At 35.9% G+C, this 11,203-nt stretch overlaps 1 protein-coding gene across 1 annotated transcript in view; it reads right to left on the bottom strand.

Moving 5' to 3' along the window:
- LOC140847837 (serine/threonine-protein kinase TAO1-like) overlaps window positions 1–11,203 on the bottom strand; it is a 95,895-nt gene that overhangs the window by 41,639 nt on the left and 43,053 nt on the right. Inside the window, exons 11-13 of the mRNA XM_073229226.1 lie at window positions 10,150–10,317; window positions 8,093–8,296; window positions 4,365–4,601 (exon numbers count right to left, since the gene is read on the bottom strand). Coding sequence (XP_073085327.1) covers window positions 4,365–4,601; window positions 8,093–8,296; window positions 10,150–10,317 — 609 coding nt within the window. The remainder of the gene's footprint in view (window positions 1–4,364; window positions 4,602–8,092; window positions 8,297–10,149; window positions 10,318–11,203) is intronic.

Here is an 11,203-nt window from a genome sequence, read left to right as displayed (position 1 = left end):
TGTTCATTTTTGCTTTTGTTTCCCTTGCTCAGGGAGATGTGTGCAGGAAAAAATTGTTCATGTTTATATTCAAGAGATTTTTGCCTATGTTTTCTTCTAAGAGTTTTATGGTTTCCTGACTTAACATTTAGGACTTTGATCCATTTTGAGTTTACTTTTGGTATGGGGTTAGACAGTAATCCAGTTTCATTCTCTTATATGAAGGTGTCCAGTTTTGCCAACACCAGCTATTGAAGAGGCTGTTATTTCCTCATTGTATATCCATGTGTCCTTTATCGTATATTAATTGACCATATATGCTTGAGTTAGTATCTGGGCTCTCTATTCAGTTCCATTGGTCTATGGGTCTGTTCTTGTGCCCGTACCAAATTGTCTTGATTACTGTGGCTTTGTAGTAGAGCTTGAAGTCAGGGAGCGTAATCCCCTCTACTTTATTCTTCCTTCTCAGGATTGCTTTAGCTATTCGGGGTCTTTTGTGGTTCCATATGAATTTTAGAATGATTTTCTCTAGTTCATTGAAGAATGCTATTGGTATTTTGATAGGGATTCCATTGAATCTACAGATTGCTTTAGGCAGGATGGCCATTTTAACAATATTAATTCTTCCTACCCATGAGAATGGGATGTATTTCCATTTTTGGGTATCTTCTCTCATTTCTCTCATGAGTGTCTTGTAGTTTTCAGGGTATAGGTCTTTTACTTCCTTCATTAGGTTTATTCCTAGGTATTTTATTGTTTTTGATGCAATTGTGAATGGAATTGTTTTCTGATTTCTCTCTATGCTACTTTATTGTTAGTGTATAGGAATGCAACAGATTTCTGTGTATTAATTTTGTATCCTGCAACTTTGCTGAATTCAGATATTAGATCTAGTAGTTTTGGAGTGGATTCTTTAGGGATTTTTATGTTCAGTATCATGTTATCTGCAAAAAAGGGACAGTTAACTTCTTCCTTCCCAATCTAAATGCCTTTTATTTTGTAGTGTTGTCTGATTGCCATGACTATGACCTCCAGTACTATGTGGATTATAAGTGGGAAGAGTGGGCATCCTTGTCTTGTTTCCAATCTTAAAGGAAGAGCTTTCAGCTTATGGCTGTTAAGTATGATGTCGGCTCTGGGTTTGTCATATATGGCCTTTAGTATGTTGATATCGGATTTTTCTTCTTTCCTGAGGCAGGCCTGTATTGCAGTATACTTCCCTCTTAGCACAGCTGTAGCTGCATCCAATAGATTTTGCATTGCTTGATCTGTTTTTATTTGGTCATTGATCCATTGATTATTTAGGAGCATGTTGTAAAGCCTCCATGGGTTTGTGGGTCCTTTCATTTTCTTTAAGTAATTTATTTCTAGTTTCATACCTTTGTGGTCTGAGAAGCTGGTTGGTTCAATTTCAATATTTTTGTATTTACTAACGTTCTTTTTTGTAGTCTAGTATATAATGTATTCTTGAAAACGTTCCATGTGCACCTGAGAAGAATGTGTATACTGCGGCTTTTGGGTGGAGCATTCTGCAGATATCTATTAGGTCCATCTGTTCTAATGTGTTGTTCAGTGCCTCTGTTTCCTTAGTTATTTTCTGTCTGGTTGATCTGTACTTTGGAGTGAGTGGTGTGTTGAAGTCTCCTAAAATGAATGCATTGCATTCTATTTCCTCTTTTAATTCCATTAGTATTTGTTTCACATATGTAGGTGCTCCTGTGTTGGGTGCAGAGATATTTATAATGGTTATATCCTCTTGTTGGACTGACCCCTTTATCATTATGTAATATCCTCCTTTGCTCTTGTGGCTTTCTTTGTTTTGAAGTCTACTTTGTCTGATACAAGTACTGTAACTCCTGCTTTTTTCTCCCTATTGTTTTCATGAAATATCTTTTTCTATCCCTTCACTTTTAGTCTGTGTATGTCTTTGGGATTGAGGTGAGTCTCTTTTAAGTGGCATATAGATGGGTCTTGCTTTTTTATCCATTCTATTGTCCTGTGTCTTTTGATTGGTGCATTCAGTCCATTTACATTTAGGGTGATTATCAATAGGTATGTACTTATTGCCATTGCAGGCTTTAGATTCGTGGTTACCAAAGGTTCAAGGAAAACTTCCGTACTATCTAAGAGTCTAAGCTCACTTAGTGTGCTATTACAAACACAATCTAAAGATTCTTTCTTTTCTCCTCCTTTTTCTTCCTCCTCCATTGTTTATATATTAAGTATCATATTCTGTACTCTTTGCCTATCCCTTAAGCTACTTTGGGATAGTTGATTTAATTTTGCATTTGCTTAGTAATTAATTGTTCTGCTTTTTTAATGTGGTTTTATTACCTCTGGTGACAGCTATTTAGCCTTAGGAACACTTCCATCTATAGCAGTCCATCCAAGATACACTGCAGAGACAGTTTGTGGGAGGTAAATACTCTCAGCTTTTGCTTATCTAGAAATTGTTTGATCCCTCCTTCAATGTTAAGTGATAATCTTGCCAGGTAGAGTATTCTTGCTTCTGCTTCATTGCATTAAATACATCATGCCACTCCTTTCTGGCCTATAAATTTTCTGCTGAGAAGTCTGATGATAGCCTGATGGGTTTTCGTCTGTATGTGATCTTTTCTCTCTCTCTCTGGCTTCTTTTAATACTTTGTCCTTATCCTTGATCTTTGCCATTTTAATTATTATATGTTTCGGTGTTGTCTTCCTTGGGTCCCTTGTGTTGGGAGATCTGTGCACCTCCATGGCCTGAGAGACTGTCTCCTTCCCCAGATTGGGGAAGTTTTCAGCAATTACCTCCTCAAAGACACTTTCCCTTTTCCTCTCTCTTCTTCTTCTGATACCCCCATAATATGAATATTGTTCCAGTTGGATTGGTCACACAGTTCTCTCAATATTCTTTCATCCCTAGAGATCTTTTTTTCTGTGCCTCAGCTTCTTTGCATTCCTCTTCTTCAATTTTTTTTTCATTTATCATCTCCTCCACCATATCTAATCTGCTTTTAAATCCCCACATTGTATTCCATAATGGATCTCTGTTCTGGATTCGTTCCTGCATTCTTGAGTATTTTCCTATACCTACATGGATGTGTTTATGATTTTTAAAAAATCTCTTTTAGGAAGATTGATGAGTTCATTTTCACTTGACCTCTTTTCTGGTGTTTGGGGAATTTTGGTTTGAACCAGGTTCCTTTGGCATTTCATATTTGTATATGGCACCCTCTAGGACTCTGAAGGCATACTCCCTGGAGTTTCTTAGCCCGTGGAGTGATGTCAGGGTCTCAGTGGAGCGGCACTGGTGACTGGGGGTTGGGAAGAGCTGTTTCCTGCTTCCCGGCTACTGTGCATCTCTCCACAGCCAGACTAGTCAGCCGAACACACAGGTGTAACCCTCTATGCCTTTCATTTGTAGCTGCTGTAGGCAGGACCTCCCTCTGGATGGACTGACGCCAGGGCAGGGGCAGCTGGTGTGCAAGCCAGTGCCAGCCTGCTGGAAGGTGCAGCAGGCTGCATATCATGATGGAAGGCCTCGGAGCTGTATAGCCAGCCAGGGGGATTGAGTGCCTGAAGTTCCTGAAAAGTTCCCAACCCTCTGGGCAGAGTGCACCTAGACAATTTTGTCTACCTGTCCTTTTTCCTGAGCAGCAAGCCCTGTGAAATCCTTGCCCATTTAGTAGCCCTCTCACTGTTAGTAAGTCTCTCATACTGCCTGCCTTTCTTTTATCCCAGAGCAGCTGGATGTGAATCCCTGTTTTCCACAACAGCTGGAATCTCAGTCTGTCCAAGTGTTCCTCCTGTCTTAGCTTTCCAACCCCACTAATCTCGAGCACCATGCAATATAGGTTCTTGGTCCCACAGCAGATCTCCAGGGCTGGGTGTTCAGCAGTCCTAGGCCTCCACTCTGTATCCACTCCATTTCTCTTCCTTCTGCCAGTGAGCTGGGGTGGGAGAAGAGTGTGGGTCCCCCCAGATCATGGCTTTGGTATGTTACATTTTTTGAAGTCTATTCTTTTCTCCAGGTGTAAGCAGTCTGGTGCTGCCTTCTTTCCTGTTGATCTTTTAGGGTTAGTTGTATTAACAATATTTTCATATTATATGTGGTTTTGGGAGGAGGCCACTGTCTCACCTCTCACATCATCATCTTTAATCTGATCTACCTGACTTTAACCACTGTTACATGATAAAACTATCAAGTTATCAGGACATAATTCCATATCTACTGGTTCCCAACTCAGCACTTGATATTTTACCTATTATATAAATATTTCTCCCTTTCCCCAATTGACTTGCTAGTTCTGGAGAACAGATACCCTAACATCAAAATGCCATCTTTGTTAATTTTGAAATAGTCACAAGTGAGAATAAACACATTAGTAATACTGGTCAGCTACCTCTTTTTCCACTGCAGCCTGATGTTTCTTGATAAGTTTCTTCATTTTTGCAGCAAAGGTGTTACACTGAGTTTCAAGATCTTTCTCTAATCTGAGGTGATGCTCATCCATCTTAGCCTTTAACTTTTTTTCCAGATTCACCAGCTGTTTCTGATGTTGCTGTGTCATTCTCTTACAGCCAGACATTTGTTCTCCGAGCTGAGTTTCCTGCTCATGTTCTGGCATTTCCCTTGTAATCTACAGCAATGGAGAGGAAAGAGTGAAGTAAAGCAAAACATTTTTCTTTCAAAACCATCTTAGACCAGTCTACTATCAACTAAGTCGGTAATTCATGTAGGAGATCCCAGTCAACAGCTTCAAATAAAATTTCATCTGAAAAAGCAGACAAGCTAGCTGGTTCTAAAATTTAAATGGGAATGAAAAGAACCTAGAATAGCCAATGTTTTGAGGGGTATGAAAAGTTGGTAGATGTAAACTTCAGTAATCAAAACAGTGTGGTATTGGTATAAGGACAGGCTGAATAGAGCAAGGAACACAGTAAAATATGGAAACAGGCCCACATATATTCAGTGAATTGATTTGCTACCAAAATGTCAAGTTAATTCAAAGAGGAAAGGAAAGTTTTTTTTAACAAATCCTATTGTAACAACTGGTTTTCTGTATTCAAAATAAATAAATGCTTAATCATGCTACACACAGAAATTAATTTGAAAAGAGTCACTTGACCTAAACCTAAAATCCCAAATCATAGAGCAGAGGAAAACACAGAATATTGTCATGACCTTGGGGTCAGCAAATATTTCTTGGGTATGACACAAAAAACACTGATTATAATGAAAAAAATGTACAAACTGGATTCTTGAATAGAGGCAAAATTCAGATAATGTAAGCTTAATCATTTAAAGTGAACAATTCAGTAGTATTTAGTATATTCATGATATTCTGCAACCACTGCCCCATTGTAAAGAAAAAAATGTACAAACTGGATTCTTAGAGACAAAATTCACATAATGTATGATTAATCATTTAAAGTAAACAATTCAGTAGTATTTAGTATATTCATGATATTCTACAAGACTGCCCATATCTGGTTACAAAACATATATAATACTTCAGAAGAAAACCCTGTATGTTTTAAGCAGTTGCTCCCCCATTTCCCCTTCTGGTAACCACCAATCTATTTTCTGTCTATGGATTTACCTATTTTGGATGTTTCATATAACATGTGACCTGTTGTGTCTGGCTTCTTTCACCTAGCATGTTTCCAAGGTTCATCCATATTGTATAGGATGTAACAGTACTTCATTTCTTTTTATAGCTGAATAATATTCCACTGTATGCATATACCCTCATTTGTTTATCCATTTATTTGTTGCTGGACCTCTGTGTTGTTTCCATCTTTTGGCTATTGTGAATACTGCTTTTATGAACATTTGTATATATGTGTTTGCTTAAGTACCTGCTTTCCATTGTTTTGGGTATATATCTAGGAGTAGAATTGCTGAGTCACGGGGAAATGCTGTTTAACTTTTTGAGAAATCATCAACTGTTTACCACAGCAGCTGACATTTTACATTCTCACCAGCAATATACAGCAGGAGTTCCAATTTCTCCATGTGCTCCCTAGTTGTTATTTTCCATCTTTGTTTTTGTTTTTCTTTTTTAGTAGCTAGCCATCTAACAAAACAGCAGCAGACGCACAGAGTCCAAGAAGGGACTAGCAGTTACCAAAGGGAAAGGGGTGGGAAGGGTGGTTGGGAAGGGAGGGAGAAGAGGATTAAGGGGCATTATGATTAGTACACATAGTGTAGAGGGGGGAGACGGGGAAGGCAGTAATAGCACAGAGAAGACAAGCAGTGATTCTATAGCATCTTACTACGCTGATGGACAGTGACTTCAATGGGGTGTTAGGTGGGAACTCAATAGAATGGGTAAATGTAGTAACCGGTGTTGCTCATGTGAAACCTTTATAAGATTGTATATCAATGATACCTTACCAACAACAACAAAAAATAGCTGGCCATCCTAGTGGCTGTAAGGTGGTACTCATTGTAGTTTTGATTTGTGTTTCCCTAGTGACTAATTATATTGAGCATTTTTTCATGTGCTGTTGGCCATTTGTATATATTCTTTGGATAAGTGTCTATTCAAGTCTTTAACACATTTTTAAACATTGAGGTATAGTTTGTATATGAATTTGAATAGTTTTTTGGTAGAGTCTTTAGGGCTTTTTTTATGTATTATCAGGTCATCTCCAAACAATGACAATTTCACTTCTTCCTTACCAGTGTGGGTGCCTTTATTTCTTTTTCTTGCCTGATAATGTAGCTAGGACTTCCAATACTCTGTTGAATAAAAGTGTTGTGAGTAGGCATCCTTGTCTTATTCCTGATTTTAGAGGAAAAGTTTTTAGCTTTTTCATGGCCTTTACTCATTTTTAGTGGGTTGCTTGAATTGGATTTTAAAACTAAAAATTTTAATTTATCACAGATGGAGAAAAAATATTTGCAGGACATATCTGAGATAAAATACCTATATGTTTCTTATGAAAGTCAAACATACATACACTCTATGACTCAGCCATTTTATCCTATGTATTTGTCACAGAAATGAAAACATCATGTTCAAAGACATGTACAAGTTTGTAGCATCTTAGTATGCTGATGGACAGCGACTGTCCTGGGGTATGTGGTGGGGACTTGGTAATAGGGGGAGTCTAGTAACCATAGTGTTGCTCATGTAATTGTACATTAATGACACCAAAATAATAAAATAAATAAATAAATAAAAGTATTTCATCTTCCACTTGCCCCTTAGCAACCTCTAATCTACTTCCTATGAATTTGCCTATTTTAGATATTTCATATAAGTGGAATTCTAATAATATTTTTCCTTTTGTGTCTGGCTTATATCATTTAGCATTTTTTCAAGGTTCACTCACATTGTAGCATATATTAGAACTCCGTTCCTTTTCACAGCTGAATAATATTGCATTGTGTGTGTGTGTGTGTGTATATATATATATATATATATATATATATATATATATACACACTATGGTTTGTTTATCCATTCATGTGTTGATGAACACTTGGGTTGTTTCCATCTTTTAGCTATTGTGCCTACTAACTTTTGGTAATACTGAAAGCAGTGAGGTTAAAAAGGAAGCATTCCTATCAATTGTGAAAAGGAGTTACCTGACCTTCCAATGTTTTCAAGAAAATTTAAAATCTTACACGTGAAAGTGTAGCAAACATCCACATTTCCTAAACTGAGAAGTTGTAATTTTCTACAATTACACCGTTTTATTTTTTAAATGTAAACATTATGGAAAACGCAAAAATCACTTTTCATTATCACCCACCTTAAACCTTTCTCCATGTCCCAAAGGCAACCGTTATCATTAATATGATGTTGTATACTTACTATTTTTAAATACCTTTGTTTTCATCTAAGTAACTTCAAATAATACATTATATGGTATTTATGTATTTATTTATTCTAAGATTTTAAAAATATTCTTTTTGCATTCTCAAAACATGCTTCCTAAATGCAGACATTAAACTGGGAATTAAAAAGCCTTTTGCCATTTTAAAATAAGTTGCCTAAAATTATGTTCCAAACTTCTGATACATCAAAGGAAAAAAAACCCCAAACTCTTAAACTAACCAGACTAGGAAAATTAGTTACCAAAGTTGAAATTTTTTTACTGAAATCCAAATACTCACAGGCTTTGAACGGATGGCAGAATTATTAGACATGACTGTGTGGATTCCCTCCATCACATGTAGCTCATTCTTGTTATCTGAGGCATCTGGAAGAATGTTAACCCTACCACTTTGACTCCTGGTCCTGTTGGACATACGGGGAATAGAGTGGTGACTTCCAATATTATGCACTGCTCCTGTCTGTCCAGTGCCGTGGTCTTGGTCCTGAGGGAAAAGAGTATTAGATTCAAATATCTTTATCTCCTGAATTCTTGATTATTAGCACCTAGCACACTGCTTGGCACACACAGTCTTCAGAATGTTAGTGGTCTATTGTGAGAAATTCCTTGTATTTGCCAAGACCAGAAAGTTTATCAGTTGTTAGTTGACAGATTAAAAAAATGACCAATAAGTAAATACCAAAAAGCCCAACCAACTATGTGAAAAAGTTAATCAATTCAGAGTTATTTCCAAAGTGTAGTCTTTTCTCTAAAAATTTTGACATTACTTTGAAATCCATTTCTCCTACACATCTCATGGGGTATACACAGAGATGCTGCTCATTTCTCAATGATTCCAATGGTGAAAACAAACCCCAACCTTTTTTTAATCCTATAAACATCCCTTTCAGTTATTTTTTATTGAAGTCTTTTATATTTCTTTTCTTCTCAGAATATAGTCTTTAGCCTAAACTTCTTCCACTAAGTAATTTAATATTAATTCCTATTTATTTTTATGTAAAATTAAAAATTGTATATATATTTAACCATAATTAGAAGACTGTTCTTCCCAAGAAACCCGGCAAACTTTGGTATCTGGGCACCAATATTACAGTCTTACCATACCAAAACTCTTTAAGATATGCAGAATAATAAATACAGACCCATGGTATATAGAGGATCTTTTCTTACATCCACAGCCTTAAAAAGTTGCTGTTATTCTAATGTTTAATGACATTAGAATTTTATTAATTTCACTTTACTAAAGCATTTCATATACCTAAAATAGCCCCAATATTCTAGTGACTACTGTTAGAACTAAAAAACAATATCAAAAATGCCAAAACTGTATATAAGAAAGTCTTCTATTTTATAGTTCATTAATTATGTAGTGTTATTAAAAAGAAAAGTAACTACTACTGTTTTCAGAATGCAGGGATTTTTCTCAATAGAGAGCAATAAAAAAGAATCAAAGCTTTGGCATTGGGACATGAGCAAAGAAGAAAACAGAAAATACTTAGACTAAAAAAGATAGCTCCACAAATCATAAGCTTTATATTTTCCTTTGAGGAAGTTCTGTAACATTTCTACTGCAAATTTGGAAACATGGCAACATGGAAACAACTTGGTCTCAAGAGTAACATATGAATCCAAACCCATATGCTTCTACAGTAAGTTAGTTAACCACTCTGAGCCTTACTTTACTCACCTATAAAATGAATATTTTAGAACCATGTAGAGGAATGAATCCCTATACACAACTGAAAAGAATGAAGTGTTCTTAGTAACAGAATAAGAATGCTTGGTAATTCTTTTCCCCCAGGATAAATTTAGCTAAGTCACATGTTTATTTTATTTATTTATTTACTTATTTTTAAAAAAGCAAGAAATTTCCAATTTAATAAACATTTATCAAACATTACACAAAAGGCACTGGGGGAAAGGTTTATACAATAAACAAGATAAGGAGAATGGTTGGTAATTCTAATGACTTCTCTGTGAGCACCATCAACTTCCAAAGCCTGTAATTTCAAATACTTCCAAAAGCGTGTCCTATGCCATCAGACATTCAGGCAAAAAAGTGTTAGTAGACCAGAATTTTGAGAGGGACTAGATTAAATAAAAGTTGAACAGGTTTCTCTAATAAAAGACTTCACAGAGCTTTACTATGCTAATGTACACTACCAAGAGGTTGGTTTAAAGAATGCAAAACCTTTTTCTCCACCTGGGACCTTAGAGAATCACTGTGAAGACACAATCTGGAAACCACTGATATAAAAGATTCCTGGCAAGAGAAGTTCCATAAGGAAAGAAGCCAGTAAAGAGACCCCAATACTTGAGCCATTTCTAAGTTATTACCTTTTCTTCCTGTGCTTCTGCTGCTGGCCCTTTATGTGCCTCCTGGGAAAGGACCTTCTTCGTCTTTCGATTGCGCAGCTTGTCCAGCACTCTTTTTTTTTCTTCCTTTGCCCTTTGAAGGAGATCTGTTACCACTGTTGTAGGGCGCTCCCGAAGAAGAAATGGGTGCTGGTTAAGAGTAGAAGGCAAAAGTCCGGTTGAGACCTATGTATTTTTTCATTCGGAACAAATGAATCCCTTCTTGGACCCTAGAGTTACTACTCTAAATAATTATAGATAATGCATGTAATCTATAGTTATCTAATTCTGCTATGCTTTTTACTTCTTATATTTATAAAATTTAATTTACATGTATACACTCTGTGCCTACATAACTTCCCCTATACTTTTTATGAAAACTTTGAACATGACACCTTTGTTGGCCAAATGAAAATGCAGAGTTGAAATAATCAGTGTCTAAGTAAACATTAAGAATTAAGTCCAAATAGAGCCCTAAGTAAATGCTTACAAATTCTTAGAACTGGTTTCATAGAGGAGACACTATCAGTTCTGAATTACATTAGATTTCAACAGGAATGTATTTACTGATGGTGAATTATGTAACATACTACGTGGGTATAATGGGTTCTTTATGTTGCGTAAATGAAACTTCATAAAACACTAGCAGTTGATTAAAAGATGTTATGTATTAGTATTTTTACCATTAATATTTAATAAAGCTTAACATTATCAAATACAGAAAAGTAGAACAATTCTACTATAAGATTATCATTGTTACATTTAGTATTTTTTGGATATTTTTTTCTTCTCAGAAATTTTCTGTGTATAGATTTTGTTTTGTAGTTAGCACACAGATTGAAGAAAGATGACTTGTGCACTGGAGTTCATGAGATGATCTTGAATTCTTTTAAGACTTTTACCTCCTTTATTAGCTCAAATTTATTTATTCTCTGAAGAGTTGTAACTATATATTATTCTCTTTTTATTGGTGTATTATGTTATTTCAACTCATAATGCCTACAGACTATTTCATCAAATGTTCATGCCAAAATTA

Source organism: Manis javanica, chromosome 2 (genome assembly GCF_040802235.1).
Source record: "Manis javanica isolate MJ-LG chromosome 2, MJ_LKY, whole genome shotgun sequence".
Taxonomy (NCBI): domain Eukaryota; kingdom Metazoa; phylum Chordata; class Mammalia; order Pholidota; family Manidae; genus Manis; species Manis javanica.
This window is presented reverse-complemented; position numbering and strand designations above follow the sequence as displayed.